This window comes from Pleurodeles waltl, chromosome 5 (genome assembly GCF_031143425.1).
Source record: "Pleurodeles waltl isolate 20211129_DDA chromosome 5, aPleWal1.hap1.20221129, whole genome shotgun sequence".
Classification (NCBI taxonomy): domain Eukaryota; kingdom Metazoa; phylum Chordata; class Amphibia; order Caudata; family Salamandridae; genus Pleurodeles; species Pleurodeles waltl.
In genome coordinates, this window is record NC_090444.1 from 1,552,249,904 (window position 1) to 1,552,266,113 (window position 16,210).

Consider the following 16,210-nt stretch of genomic DNA (forward strand, 5'->3'; position numbering starts at 1 on the left):
ATCAACCCAGGTCTGGCTCGAGGATTTTTGAGCCCCCCTGAACCTAATTCTATACTCCTCAGTGGAGAATCCAAAGCCCTCAATCAGGGTACCCTTCATGAGGTCATAAGATTCTGCATCTTTTCCAGAGAGTGTGAGGAGTCTATCCCTACACTTTCCAGTGAACATTTCCCAAAGGAGAGCACCCCAGTGAGATCTGTTCACTTTTCTGGTTACACAAGCCCTCTCAAAAGCTGTGAACCATTTGGTGATGTCATCACCATCTTCATATTTTGTTACAATCCCTTTGGGGATTTTTAGGATGTCAGGAGAATCTCTGACCCTATTTAAGTTGCTGCCACCATTGATGGGACCTAGGCCCATCTCTTTTCTTTCCCTTTCTATGGCTAGGAGCTGCTTTTCCAAAGCCAATCTTTTGGCCATCCTGGCTAACTGGATGTCCTCTTCACTGGGGTTATCCTCAGTGATTTCAGAGGTGTTGGTCTCTCCTGTGAGGGAACCAGCATCTCTGACTATTATTTTTGGAGTCAGGGTTTGAGGGACCCTGTTCTCCCTAGATAGGACTGGTAGGGGGGAATTGTCCTCCAAGTCACTATCCTCTTCCTCTGAGTTGCCACCCTCAGAGGGGTTGGCCTTTTCAAACTCTGCCAAAAGCTCCTGGAGCTGTATTTTGGTAGGTTTGGGGCCCATTGTTATTTTCTTTATTTTACAGAGTGACCTTAGCTCCCTCATCTTAAGATGGAGGTAAGGTGTGGTGTCGAGTTCCACCACAGTCACATCTGTGCTAGACATTTTGCTTCTAAAAGTTGGAATACTTTTTAAGAATCCAAAACTGGTTCTAGAATCTAATTCAAACTTTTACAAACTTTTAAACTCTAAAAGAAATGCTAAACAGGATCTAACACAAGGCCCTAGCAGGTCTTTTAAGAATTTAGAAAACTTTTCAAATTGCAAAAAGGAATTTCTAATGACAATTTTGGAATTTGTCGTGTGATCAGGTATTGGCTGAGTAGTCCAGCAAATGCAAAGTCTTGTACCCCACCGCTGATCCACCAATGTAGGAAGTTGGCTCTGTATGTGCTATTTCAAAGTAAGGAATAGCATGCACAGAGTCCAAGGGTTCCCCTTAGAGGTAAAATAGTGGTAAAAATAGATAATACTAATGCTCTATTTTGTGGTAGTGTGGTCGAGCAGTAGGCTTATCCAAGGAGTAGTGTTAAGCATTTGTTGTACATACACATAGACAATAAATGAGGTACACACACTCAGAGACAAATCCAGCCAATAGGTTTTTATATAGAAAAATATCTTTTCTTAGTTTATTTTAAGAACCACAGGTTCAAATTCTACATGTAATATCTCATTTGAAAGGTATTGCAGGTAAGTACTTTAGGAACTTTAAATCATAAAAATTGCATGTATACTTTTCAAGTTATTGACAAATAGCTGTTTTAAAAGTGGACACTTAGTGCAATTTTCACAGTTCCTAGGGGAGGTAAGTTTTGGTTAGTTTTACCAGGTAAGTAAGACACTTACAGGGTTCAGTTCTTGGTCCAAGGTAGCCCACCGTTGGGGGTTCAGAGCAACCCCAAAGTCACCACACCAGCAGCTCAGGGCCGGTCAGGTGCAGAGTTCAAAGTGGTGCCCAAAACACATAGGCTAGAATGGAGAGAAGGGGGTGCCCCGGTTCCGGTCTGCTTGCAGGTAAGTACCCGCGTCTTCGGAGGGCAGACCAGGGGGGTTTTGTAGGGCACCGGGGGGGACACAAGTCCACACAGAAATTTCACCCTCAGCGGCGCGGGGGCGGCCGGGTGCAGTGTAGGAACAGGCGTCGGGTTCGCAATGTTAGTCTATGAGAGATCTCGGGATCTCTTCAGCGCTGCAGGCAGGCAAGGGGGGAATTCCTCGGGGAAACCTCCACTTGGGCAAGGGAGAGGGACTCCTGGGGGTCACTTCTCCAGTGAAAGTCCGGTCCTTCAGGTCCTGGGGGCTGCGGGTGCAGGGTCTCTCCCAGGCGTCGGGACTTTAGGTTCAAAGAGTCGCGGTCAGGGGAAGCCTCGGGATTCCCTCTGCAGGCGGCGCTGTGGGGGCTCAGGGGGGACAGGTTTTTGTACTCACAGTCTTAGAGTAGTCCTGGGGTCCCTCCTGAGGTGTTGGATCGCCACCAGCCGAGTCGGGGTCGCCGGGTGCAGTGTTGCAAGTCTCACGCTTCTTGCGGGGAGCTTGCAGGGATCTTTAAAGTTGCTGGAAACAAAGTTGCAGCTTTTCTTGGAGCAGGTCCGCTGTCCCCGGGAGTTTCTTGTCTTTTCGAAGCAGGGGCAGTCCTCAGAGGATGTCGAGGTCGCTGGTCCCTTCGGAAGGCGTCGCTGGAGCAGGATCTTTGGAAGGCAGGAGACAGGCCGGTGAGTTTCTGGAGCCAAGGCAGTTGTCGTCTTCTGGTCTTCCGCTGCAGGGGTTTTCAGCTGGGCAGTCCTTCTTCTTGTTGCAGGAATCTAATTTTCTAGGGTTCAGGGTAGCCCTTAAATACTAAATTTAAGGGCGTGTTTAGGTCTGGGGGGTTAGTAGCCAATGGCTACTAGCCCTGAGGGTGGGTACACCCTCTTTGTGCCTCCTCCCAAGGGGAGGGGGTCACAATCCTAACCCTATTGGGGGAATCCTCCATCTGCAAGATGGAGGATTTCTAAAAGTTAGAGTCACCTCAGCTCAGGACACCTTAGGGGCTGTCCTGACTGGCCAGTGACTCCTCCTTGTTGCTTTCTTTGTTCCCTCCAACCTTGCCGCCAAAAGTGGGGGCCGTGGCCGGAGGGGGCGGGCAACTCCACTAAGCTGGAGTGCCCTGCTGGGCTGTGACAAAGGGGTGAGCCTTTGAGGCTCACCGCCAGGTGTTACAGCTCCTGCCTGGGGGAGGTGTTAGCATCTCCACCCAGTGCAGGCTTTGTTACTGGCCTCAGAGTGACAAAGGCACTCTCCCCATGGGGCCAGCAACATGTCTCTAGTGTGGCAGGCTGCTGGAACCAGTCAGCCTACACAGATAGTTGGTTAAGTTTCAGGGGGCACCTCTAAGGTGCCCTCTGTGGTGTATTTTACAATAAAATGTACACTGGCATCAGTGTGCATTTATTGTGCTGAGAAGTTTGATACCAAACTTCCCAGTTTTCAGTGTAGCCATTATGGTGCTGTGGAGTTCGTGTTTGACAGACTCCCAGACCATATACTCTTATGGCTACCCTGCACTTACAATGTCTAAGGTTTTGTTTAGACACTGTAGGGGCACAGTGCTCATGCACTGGTACCCTCACCTATGGTATAGTGCACCCTGCCTTAGGGCTGTAAGGCCTGCTAGAGGGGTGTCTTACCTATACTGCATAGGCAGTGAGAGGCTGGCATGGCACCCTGAGGGGAGTGCCATGTCGACTTACTCATTTTGTTCTCACTAGCACACACAGGCTTGTAAGCAGTGTGTCTGTGCTGAGTGAGGGGTCTCTAGGGTGGCATAAGACATGCTGCAGCCCTTAGAGACCTTCCTTGGCATCAGGGCCCTTGGTACTAGAAGTACCAGTTACAAGGGACTTATCTGAATGCCAGGGTGTGCCAATTGTGGATACAATGGTACATTTTAGGTGAAGGAACACTGGTGCTGGGGCCTGGTTAGCAGGGTCCCAGCACACTTCTCAGTCAAGTCAGCATCAGTATCAGGCAAAAAGTGGGGGGTAACTGCAACAGGGAGCCATTTCTTTACAATGACCCAATAAGAGATGGTTTGCTTCTGCACCGCCTGACCTTTCTTTACACCCGCATACCCCACTAAGAGTTGGACATCCACCCAGAACTCAAGGGTACTGTCAAGGTAGAATGCCAATGCTCGTTTTGGGTCCAGACGGGGGAGTCTCTCCTCATTCTTAGAAGGATGTGGGAGGTGAGTAAAAAGAGGGCAGGTGTATTGGTCTACATGAAAAGGTGTGGCCACTTTTGGCAGAAATGACACCCTAGTGTGAAGCACCAGTTTGTCAGGATATACAGTGAGGTAAGGCAGCTCACTCACTCGGCAGGTAGATGTAATTGCCACAAGGAAGGCTGTTTTTGGTGTGAGAAGCCAGAGGGGACAATTGTGGAGAGGCTCGAAAGGAACACACATCAAAAACGTTAGAACTAAATTAAAGTCCCACTGGGGCATAATCAATGGGTAAGGAGGAAAGAGATGAGCAAGGCCTTTTAGGAACATATGTACAATAGGGGACTTGAACAACAAAGGTTGATCAGGCAACCACAAGAAGGCAGCAATGGCAGATAAGTAGTCCTTTAAAGTGCCCAAAGCAGAGCCCTGCTGGGCAAGGGAAAGAATGAAAAATAAAACCTCAGAAAGAGGTGCAGAAAGGGTATCTACAGATTTTTATGCACACCATGCCACCAAAGTTTTCCCAAGTCAGGTGTATACCGTCTTGGTGGAGGGAGGCCTGGCTGCCAAGAAAGCGTTACAGACTTCAGGAGAAGGGTCAAGAGCTGTCAACTGCCAACGCTCAATCTCCTTGAAAGAAGGCGGAGAGTACACCGGTTCGGGTGAGGAACCCTCCCTTGCTGCTGCGACAGAAGATCCTCCCAAAGGGGGCAGCTGGATCATAGGATTGATGGCCATGCTCAGTAGCTCAGGCTACCAGACTCTCTGTGCCCAGTTCAACGCCACAAGAATGACTTGGGCCGGTCATCCCTGATCTTTTTGAGAACTCTGGGCAGGAATGGTATGGTATGAAAGGCATACAGGACGCCTGAGTTCCACTTGAGACGAAAAGGGTCTCCGAGCAGGAGCCACCTTGGAAACTCCAGCGCATAAAACTTCTGATACTGTGTGCTCTCGGAAGAGGCGAACAGATCTAACCAAGGCTCTACCATTGCTGAAACAGATCTTGTGCCACCTACAGGTGGAGGCCCCATTCGTGACCCACTAGTCACCCTTGGCTGTGTTTGTCTGCTCTGGGATTCAGAGAGTCTGCCGGGTGTTGAACCACCGGGGATAGGCCCTGCTGTTCCAGCCATGTCCAGAGATGCAGAGCCTCTTGACAAAGGGTACACAACCTCAATCCACCCTTTTTGCTGCAGTACCACATGGCGGTGGTGTTGTCCGTGAACACCTGTACTAGTGTTCCCTTGATGGAGAGTAGAAAGTCTTTCAATACCAGTTGGATCACTAGGAGCTCCAGCAGGTTGATGTGGAATCCAGATTCTGCTGGAGTCCGGAGCCCTCTGATCTTCACTTCTCCCAGATGGCCACCCCATTCCAAGAGTGATGCATGTGTTACTACAGTCATATCCGGTTGGGGAAGGGAGACAGGTCTGCCTCTGACCAGACTGCGGTTCGTTAGCCACCATTGCAGGTCCTTTCCTGTTCCCTCCAAGATCTGGATCATACCAGAGAGATTACCCTGATGCTGCACCAACTGAAACTTCAGGTCCCAGTACAGATCCCATATATGCCATATGACATGCGTCATTAGCAGGATGCAGGAGGCAATGAATCCTAGCAGCTTCATAGTCAGTCCCACCGAAATCCAGGACAGAGGCTGAAACATCAGTACCATAGCCTGAATATCCTGGACTCGCCAGTTGGGAGAATAAGCTAATAAACTGCACCATGTCCAGAACAGCTTGGATAAAAGGGAGCATCTGAGAGGGAATCAGGTGTGACTTTAGGACATTTAGAGAGAACCACAGAGAATGCAGGAGGTTTGCCGTAGTCTGGGGGCAGGAGAAGAAAGCCTGTGGCGAGCCCGCCTTCAATAGCCAGTTGTTGAGATAAGGGAAGACTGGAACCCCTGATCTCTGCAGATGAGCTGCAACCACCAGCCTCACCTTGGTAAACACCCAAGGGCCACTGGTAAGGCCAAAGGTGAGCATGGTGAATTGAAAATGCCCTTTGTCAACCACAGACCACAGACGGCGCCAGTAGGCAGGCAGGACGAGGATGTGAAAAAAGCCATCCTTCAAGTCTAACACTACCATGTAGTCTTCTGGGTCCAGGGCAGACAAGACCAGAGCAAACATGAGCAATTTGAATTTCTCCTTCTTAAGGAAGACATTAAGGGCTTGTAGATCTAGAATAGGGTGCAGAACCTTGTCCTTTTTGCAAACCAGAAAGTAGTGACAATATCAACCAAAGCCTACTTCTGGCACTGGAATCCTCTCATTGGCTCAGTTGGCCAAGACAGCCACGACTTCCTCATGGAGAAGGGGCAGATGATCCTCCGTCACCCGGTTGTGAGATAGTGGCATGGGTGGAGGGGAAGTCTTGAAGGGGAGGGAGTCGCTCCTTCCCACAATCTGCAAAAACCACCTGTCTGATGTTATGGACTGTCAGTGGGACAGGTTATGGCTAATTCTGCCACCAACTTGGTGCCCATGGTGATAAAAGGGAGACTAGGAGGGTTTTGAAGCTGCTGCAGTTGGAGGGAGGGGGGCAAGGGCAGCGGCCTGACCAGACCGCTGGCGACCTGTCAAAGAGGTACGTGGGTACTGCTCCCTCATCCATGCAGAGGCTGGGAAGCAAGAGCGGTACGGTGGCTGGCTGGGTAGTGGGACGGCTGTAAACCCCTTCTGTAGCCACAAAAGGAGCAAAAGGCAGATTGGTTGGACAGGGGCCACTGCGATGCCCAAGAACCAGGTTGTAGCCCGAGAGCCCTCGAAGCACTCAAGCACCAAATCTGCCTGCCAAAGAGAAGTGCCTCATTTAACGGCATCGTCATAAGGGAAGTATGGACATCCTTTGAAAAGCCCGATGCCCTCAGTCAGGTGTGGTGCCTCAGGTCCACTCTCATGGAAAACGTGCTGCCTATCAAGTCAATTGTGTCAAGTTCGTAACAAATTGAAAAATTTGCTGTGTCACTCCCATCTGCCCCAGCTTGAAAGAGTATGGGGTGGGCCTCCTCTGGAACCTGTGACAGCACCTGCGCAACTGTGTCCCACAGGGTATGGGAATAACAGCCCAAAAGGCATGCAGAGTTCACAGACCGCAATGCCAGGCTGGCAAAAAAAAACATCTTCCCAAATGAGTCCAGCCTCTTGGATTCCCTTTCTGGGGGAGCGGTCAGGAAAGCGCCGTGGGACGTTGAGGCTTGGACCACCAAGCTCTCAGGAGTAGGGTGTTGTGGGAGGAAGGTTGGGTCCCCAGGTGCAGGCAGATGGTGGTGGGCAATCGTCCTATTCGCTGATGGGTTTGGACCAGGTATCCAAAAGGACGAAATACGAGAGGGTATCATTAAACAAGAGAAGGGGTTCAGAGGTGGAGACTTCCAGTTGTAGCCTTGACTGCCATTGAGGGTAGCTAAAGGTCCAGGACCTCAGCTTCCCTCTGCACCACCACTGCGTAGGAAGATCCCTCCTCCATAGCTATGGTAGGGGGAAGAAAGCATACCAGTATCTTGAGAAGTATCCAATCCACTGGTTTCACTCAGATACTCATGCCAGTCCATGTATGGTTCCTCATAGGGCTGGCATTCTAAAGGGTCACGTGACCCTCCCAGTGTTCCCCGAGGCCCAGCCCAAGAAAGTAGCGCTCAGGCTCTGGTCTAGGAGTCAAGGCTTCTGAAAGCATCAGAGGTGGGCAACCCCCATCCAGCTCCAAGACGGAGTCAGGGATAAAAATGCGCGTAGCACTACCAGTGGGCGCCATCAGCATCGGGACTGGCACCTGTCCGGTTCCAAGACTGGCTCCTTGGGGGCCCATCAGTGCCAGGTTCCAAGCCTCTGGCATGGAACCTGATGTGACCCCCTCCAATTCCATGAGGCCTGAAAGCACGCCAATGTGGTCGGGCTGCACATAAATGAGGCGCATGGCCTCATAGAACTCTAAGTTGATCAGGAGTCACTCCAGCTCCTGGAAAGTCAGGGAGGCATGAAGTCAGGTGAGGTGCAGGTTCTGAGGGATGAGGCCTAGAATGCCAATGCTCACTCGTCACGTCGGCTGATGAACAAGGAGAAGCCAAAGACAGTTTCAACTTCCTGCTCTTCTTCTTGTGCCTTGACTTACCCAATAGTCCTGAGGACTCGGAATGGGACAAAGACGGTTTCAGACTCCACAACTTGTCCTGAGAACTTCCCTTGGACAGAAAACTCAACGTGCACGAAGTCGCATTCTGTGCCATCATCAGCTTTAGTAACCGCTTCCTCAAAGCCTTCGGATGCATGGCCTGGCAACTGGAGCATGACTTCGGGGCATGGTCATGCTCCAAACACCACAGACAGGTGAGGTGCAGATCCGTCACTGACACCAGCCAGTGCAGGCTCCACAGGGCTTAAAACCTGTCTTACCTAATGACATCCTCGACACACCAGGAGGAAAAACCTAAAAAGTTGTTGACAAAATGTCAAAAAAGTCCAGCCAAAAACTGACTGAGGGGTAGCTGTTCTCTGGATCAGTGCACGTTCTAGCACAGAAGAAAAATTATTGATGTTGGCACACTCGGGTGGCATCTATATAGGTGCTGCAATGTCACTTCTGGCGTGGAGAACGCGGGATGCAGTGCTGATTGACACTACCTACCGGTGCGCTGGGGTACTGCTCATGAAAAAGCTTCCAGATCCAGTGGGATGCTCTGGGTGAATTTAAAGGTAAGGAATCTGCCTCTAGAATTCTTTATCAGATATAATGTTTGCTTAATGCATCCACCTCAGAAAGGGTACAATTTGTTACCTTCCTCAAGCAGAGCTTAAAATGGGGGTTGAAAATTGTTAATACTAGTTGCAGCTTCATATATACCAGCCCAGAGGGGAAAATGATGCCTAATATATCTTTCAACTTACAATTTACTTTCAAAAGGACCTGATGGGGAGTATTCAATGTATCCAAATGAAGTATGATCAGGCATGTTTATTAGAAAGCAATGCAATGAAATTTACAACTGGGAGAAAGTCTATATCTGAACTATGAAAAAAAGTAGACCTTGGTCAAAAGATATCATGATGGCGATGACGCAACCCAAAAAGCCGACAGTGCAAGAGAAGTTCATTATCAGAATACTAAAGAAAATGAACAACTGGGAGAAAGCAGGCATCTGCCCTAACAAAAAGGTAGACCTTGGTCAAAAGATAAGATATCATGTATGCACTATTATCCTTCCATTCTACAAATTGGCACTCAATATGGAATGATAAAGAAATGGAGATGACACAACCCAAAAGCAGACAGTGCAAAAGTTCATTCCTGCTGGGCTTATTGGAAGTTACTGGGAACAGCTAAACACAGAAATATTCCACTACAGACTGCTCAATGAGATTGCAATTTCCAATTAGTTCTTCTTCAGTATCAAAAGAAAAAAGTCCAGACTTACCCTTTAAAAAATAAAATGGGCAAAAGACTGCACAAATACTTCAATGAGCTCGCACATCTGATAACATGCAAATACAATCTTGTTACAATGTTTTTTGATTTTACAGTTATACAGTTTACTCTAATATTCTAAAACATGGAAAAATACCTTTTAAGTTTTTCTCTGATTTCTGGATTTCTAATCTCATTACTTAAATCTTCAATTGTCTGTGCAGATGAAAGGTTACAGTACACTCTAAAATCATGATACGGAGGAATGCCGTGATCTCGGGCCCTTTGGATATTGATTGCAGCCAGATCCAAAGCAACAGTGTGTGACATTGAAAAGAGCCTTTCTGTCAATTCTGTATTCAGCACCTGTGATGGCACACGCATCTTTGTGGCAACACCAATTAATCCCCTGAGAAGTGGGTCAATGCCACCTTCATTTACAATCCGAAACGGAGAAAAAAAAGCCTTGTGGAGAGGTAAATGGCCTTGAGGAATTGCTTCAAAATTGTCATCCAGCCGGTATAGTATAGGATTGATGAGAGTGTGTCCAAATCTAAAAGCTGCAGTTGCAAACATATTCAATATTCCAGAATTGACACCAGGATCATAACCTTTGTATTCTCCCAGCATCTTCATGCCAATGTCTCCCAAGATCTTCGGCAGCCAATGACTGTATGTTATGTGCTGCATTTGCGCACCAACTATCTTGCGTGCTTCATGATAGATTACGTCACCATCCCAATGTGGATTAAGTTTCAGTAACTCAGTAGCAATTCTGTTATGTTCTCTGAACCACAGTGTGTGCAAACATGTCAGACCCAATTGCTCATTAGCACGATGATCCCCAGCTAAGAAGCAAGGAATAGGACTTTCGTTTTCATCTCTCATGCATTCTGTTGGTGGACCTGTAGCAAATGGGAGGAGTGGTTTTCCAGACCTCTGCACTATGCCTTGTCTCAGAAGGCCCTTGTGACTGGCAGAGTCTCTGATCTCTTGTGCTGTATGATCTGAGCTCCCATAAACATTAGAAGCATCAATGTATGAGGTTAACTGGTTGATTTGTTCTCGCGGATACACAGAATTCATCAAAAGAGATGTCATGCCACTTCCACAAACAGGGCTAGATCGCACGAAAAACATGCAACGAGCATTATTTCTAATCCGATGATCATTTGGAGGTACCACTACTGGAAAACAGGGAGGATCATTGGTGCAGACCGAGCTACAATGCTGGCCATCTGAAAATCGAGCCTCACTTAATGCTACAACTGTAGAATCAAGGTCATGATCAAGGAATTGGCCCCACTGCATCAACATGTGTGTAAATTGCTCATCAGGGGTAATTGTTTCTGTTCCTATCATAGTTGTTGAAACTACACGTGGTAGAGGTAGAGGATACCCGTTATAAAGACGGTCAGGGCTGATGCCTCTTGGCAAGTTGAATCCATTTTCATAAACAGATTTTAACAAACGTTCAAAGGCTGTCATGGAAGCACCCCACATTGGATGCTGTAGGTTGTTGCAGGTTCCATCATGAGTCCTGTATTTCTGATGAAAGCACATATCAGAACAGTTATTGATGCGTCTATGCGCAGTACAGCCTGAGAGGTTAGCAATAAGATTCAAGTACTGTGGAGATACCAGATCGTTGTAATGATAACCTGAAACAAAATGATGAAAGTGTGTTAGAATGAATGTGTAAAATTATGATAAGCACCTAATAATAAAACAAAGACTATACGTACTGTGCAGAGAAAATATGTCAATGATATTTATATAAGGTAATAAATAGACTGCTTAGTAAGAGCAAAGAGAAATACAAATCATGCTCCCAAGGCTGCACAACCATATAAAAAGGTGCCAATGCTGCGTGTGGATTGGAAGCTACAATGGGTATTCCATAGTTGTATTCTACACAGAATACATTATATGAATTGGAGTATTGCATTAGTCCTTCAGAACTGGTCCTCTTGCTCTGTTCTCCTATACAGCTAAGGTCAGATATACTGTTTTCGTATTTGGTTATTTTGTTAAAAATAAGCCAGCTGTTACTGATTAGATTTCACTATCCAAAGAGTTTATTCTCTTTGTGCATCACAAATTAAAACAGAAGACAGTTTTCACTAGATGGCATGGTTGGACCGAAGGCTTTGCACAATAGACCTTTAGGGTTCAGACCTAAAACCTTTGACAATCTTAGAAGAATAATTCTATTTGGATTCACACTAATAGAGGATATCCCTCAATTAAAGTACTGCCTGCCACAGGCAATACGGCCACTCCTGCATCCTCTACCACAGTAGGGGGGTCCTGTTTAACTGCCTCATTAGAAATCATACACAGGCATTATATCAGAGTTGTACAAAACACTAATGGAAGAGGATCACTCACATCCTCTTTGACTTCATCTGAGAGAGAAGTGGCTAGGCAGATTGGGGAATGCATATCCTGTATCAGACTGGAAAAAACTTCTCAACACATATTACAAAGGCCTACGGGCAGCTAGACTCAAGCCTAGATACTTTAAACATCTGCCTGGTTGTCACTGTCCCCCACAAAGGTTTCCCTCAGCAAAAATAACCCATACATCAGCCTGCTGGATATGTGGACATCAAGAAGGCAATATCTACAGTTGGTGCTCTCATGGGCATCCAAGAAGTTAACACAATGAATATTCCCAATGACTCGAATATACAGGTTTTTTTTGCGGTTTTATTTAGATTGAACTCTCAACCCAAAAGTAATAAAGGACTTTTACATGAGCCCCTTTGAGCAATTTGAAAACCCCATTGGTCTGATATTACTGACCACCATCGATGTGGGTGACTGCATATCCTGCCCCCGACTGGATGCCCATGATGGTCGGAGGCCAAACTGTAGAGGTTTGGGGGCTGTGGCTGCCGGGGGTGGTAGTGGACTGGTCTGACCGCTGGCTGCATATCACACTTGGTCAACGGCAATGCCCACAAAAAGGCTGAGAAGCCTGTTAGCTGTGGTGACTGGCAGGGTATGGATGCAGCTGGAACCCCTTCAATGGCTATGAAAGGAGCAGGTGAACTGGGGATGACAAGGGGTGATAGACAAGCCTTAAGGCCTTGACATAGCTCTACTGTCCATAACCACTCTAGAGCTAACTCCACGTTCTCTTCAAAAAGATGGGAACCATCAAAGGGTAGGTACGTAAGTGAGACTTGGACATCCCTTGAAAAGCCTGCGGTTCTCAGCCAGGCGTGGTGCCGCAAGGCAACAAAATATGAAATCACTCTACTTAGCAGGTTGCTGTGTCTCTCCCATCAGCAATAACTTGGAGAGTATGGCTCGGGCCTCCTCCAAGACCATAGTCAGCACTTGCACAAACAAATCCCAGATCGTATGGGAATATCGACCGATAAGGCACGCGGTGTTCACTAACCGCAGAACCGCAGTTACTGCTTGCAGAATAAAACATTCTCTTGCTAGAGATATCCAGCCTCTTCGATTCCTTATCCACTGGCGTGGTAGAGAACGTGCCTGGGTTGATCCTAGAGGTGGGGGTTTGGAAAGCCAAGGTTTCTGGGGTGAGCTGCTGGGTAAGGAATCTGGGGTCCCCGGGAGCAGGGCGATGGCAGCAGGCAATTGTCCTATGCACAGGAGCCCCTGTGCAGTGCTTGTACCGAGCCCCAAGAAGGATGTCAGAATGGACTCCACTAAAGGGGAGTAAAGTTTTGAAAGGGGTCACTCCTGGCTGAGGCACCACCATCATGGTTTTTGTTTTGACTGCCATTGTGGGTAGCTGAAGATCCAAGATCTCAGCCACCCTTTACACCACTATAGCGAAAGAGGATCCCTCCTCCTTAACAACGGTAAGAGGAGAGATCAAGCCAGTGTCAGGTGAGATGCCTAACCCACTGGCCTCTGCCAGTTCCTCATACCAGTTGCCCTCATTCTCATCTAGGGGATGCTGATATCCGTAAAGGTCCCCAGAACCCTCCCCATTTGCCTCCTTCACCAGGCCAGTCAAATGCAAAAGACACTGGCTCAATTCCGGAGAGCATGGTCCCAGTCGGCGCTGGAAATGGCATTGAGCAATGCCCATCCTGATCCATGTTGGAGTCAGGATTGATGATGGGTATGGCACCACCTTGAGGGTGTCGACACTGGAGTGGGTGCCAAGGAAGGTCTTGGTCTTACTAGCGGCTCTGCTCTGGATCCAACAGGGGATCTATGGGACTCAATTGGTGCAGAGGGCAAAACCTACATGTGAGAATCCAAGGGTGGAGGGTAGGTACGGGGTTGGTCACCCAAGCCTGTAGGGCTCAGAAGCTCTCCGGTGGGGCCAGGCAAGCCAAATGTAAAGTGAATTGCCTCAAAAAATTATTTACGCTGAGTGCGGGTCACTCCGGCTCTGGGAAAGTCAGGGAAGCGCAGAGTGGACCCTGAATCCAGCTCTGCCGAAGCACAAAGCCTGGAATGCCAACACTCCTGCACCTCGTCAGAAGACCTCTTAAGCTTCTTGTATTTGTGGGACTTACGGTGTGACTATGATCACCAGGTGTGGCTCAAAGATTAGTCCCAGGACCTTCCATGTGACCAGCGTCTTGAGCATTGAAGTGGTCGACCAACATCAGTGGGTAAGAAGCTTGATGGATCTATCCCTCAGCACCTTCCAATGAATGGTGCAGCAGTTCTCGCAAGTCTTGGTGTTGTGGTCCCTCTACAAGCACCATAAACATACCAAATATGGTCTGTCACGGATAACCGCCTGTGACAGGCCCCATATGGTTTGAAAAAAGCCATGTTCTTAGGGGACATCCTGTTATACCAGGAGAGAAAAAACGACTGAGGGCAGCTCGGACTAGATCAGTGTTAGCTTGAGCGGAAAGAACTGATTCCAGGTTGGCAACTATATTAGTTCTGCGCACGTCACTTCTGGTGTGGACGAGGCTCACAATGTCGACTTCGAGACAAACAATGCCACCTATTGGTGCACAGAGGTGCTGCTCCAAAAACTTCTGGATACATGGATGCAGTCTTGCCCCTGGGGCTTATTCTCAGGTAAGGAATCTGCAGCTATACATCTCTATCAGATATAATATTCTGCTGGTGACTCTCTTGCATTTCTGATGGACCATATCAACTATATATGCATCCCAATTGGAAAGCTGATGCTCAAGCAATATTTTTTCAGACCTTAATTTGAATCCTAACCTCTAATAAAATGAAAATCGTATCAGAGACTCTCAAGATGAATGTTAGCAAAGTCTTTCATGTGGACCCATTGAAAGTCAATGAAGAATAGCAGAAAAATGCGAACCAACTGCATTTTGTTCTTGGCTTCATAGCATTTAATCTCTCTAATGATTAATAATGGAATTGAAAATGAATACCGTTGTTAGCACGCATCTAGTAAATCTAGTGTCACAAGGTACTTCCACAGTGTATATAGAAGGCTTCATCCTGTTTTGCGTAGCTTTTTTTCTGGTTGGGAAGGGATGCTTCCAGATGCATAGTGTATATAAAAGGCTGCATCCTGTTTTGAAAATCTTTTTTTCTGGTTGGGAAGGGATGCTTCCAGATGCCCCCAGAGTGTGAACAGAATGAACCCAACCCTGAAGTCCAAGAAACATGTTCAAATCAAACTGGCATGCACAAAATAAGAACCACATTTTATAAACTGAAGTTTCTATGTTTAGGATTGTGATCTGCTGTGCAAAATTCAATGTGTTTTAGACAAACATCTACTCGAGGAGGAATTAAGAATAGCATTAATAAGGAGGCATCCCCTTGCTTGGGAAAAATACAATTGATACATGCTTGTTCATAAAACCTTTTGCAAAATTGAGCCTGAACCCCTGATTAATTTACAGCAAATATATTACAAGTAACAAACCAAATGGTGTAAAAATAATTACTAACTTGTGCCATTGAGGTCAACCATTAAGCCATCCTGGACATGTTCTTGAATGAGTTGAAGGGTTCTTTCAAATATTTCTCCAGCACGTGCACGTTCAACGGTATAAGGATCTCTTGGATATCGAAATAATGCCAACAGATCACTTGGAGATCGAGGGCGACTGAAAAAAAAAGCCTTTTATTTTTAAACTGTACAATGTTGCTGCCAATATGTTGAAACAATTATTAGGCAAAGGTCACTGTATTAAAGAAATAAAGTAAATTGTGTTTAATTTTGCACACATGGACCAGTCTTCTTAGACTAGTTACCAACTCAGGGTAACAAACAGTGGCTAATTTTTGCAAAACATGCCACCAAAGTATGTAACTTGAAATATGTGCAACTAACCCAAAGAATACATGCACAAACTCTCATCCAATTCTGAATTGCATCAGAAGTGTCCTTAGGTTAATAATCTGGGAATATTTATCAGTAAAATAAATATTTGTTAGGCCAAATAAAGCTATTCAATGGATGATTTTGTTGTCTCAGAATATTATTTAATAAAATTGTGTAAGAAGCTGGCTATGTATATAGTGTGCCAATGTGGGGGCACCCTAAGCAGATAGTACAGACGACTCAGGTTGGTAGATAGAGGCTAAAAATAATAACCATAAATGCTGCCTTTTGTGGTAGTGTAGGTGAGCAGTTTAGCTTATCAGACGGTAGGGTTAATAATTTATTGAACACACAGTCAGTGGAAACAGTCCTATTAAAAAGAGGGGACAAGCTGGGACTGGGGAGCCAGTCTGGTTAAATCCACAGGGGAGGTCAAGTCTCAAGGGTCTCTGGCACTCAGGGGCACCGTCGGTTCACTGATACTCAGACCTTGTGTGCAGTGGTGCTTTATCTGGTTGGGGGGGGCAACGTTGTGGGAGGTCCTTGTGGTTCTCTGCTTTCTGTAGAAAGAGGCTGTAGGCAGGGACCGAGGGATCAGTCTGGCCAGACACAAAAGGGAAGCTCAGCTTGAG

The 16,210-nt window shown here is 47.0% G+C and overlaps 1 protein-coding gene across 1 annotated transcript in view; it reads right to left on the minus strand.

Moving 5' to 3' along the window:
- The window catches only part of PXDN (peroxidasin), a 584,135-nt gene that overhangs the window by 164,158 nt on the left and 403,767 nt on the right, over nt 1-16,210 (minus strand). The window contains exons 16-17 of the mRNA XM_069235854.1: nt 15,203-15,360; nt 9,465-10,968 (exon numbers count right to left, since the gene is read on the minus strand). Coding sequence (XP_069091955.1) covers nt 9,465-10,968; nt 15,203-15,360 — 1,662 coding nt within the window. The remainder of the gene's footprint in view (nt 1-9,464; nt 10,969-15,202; nt 15,361-16,210) is intronic.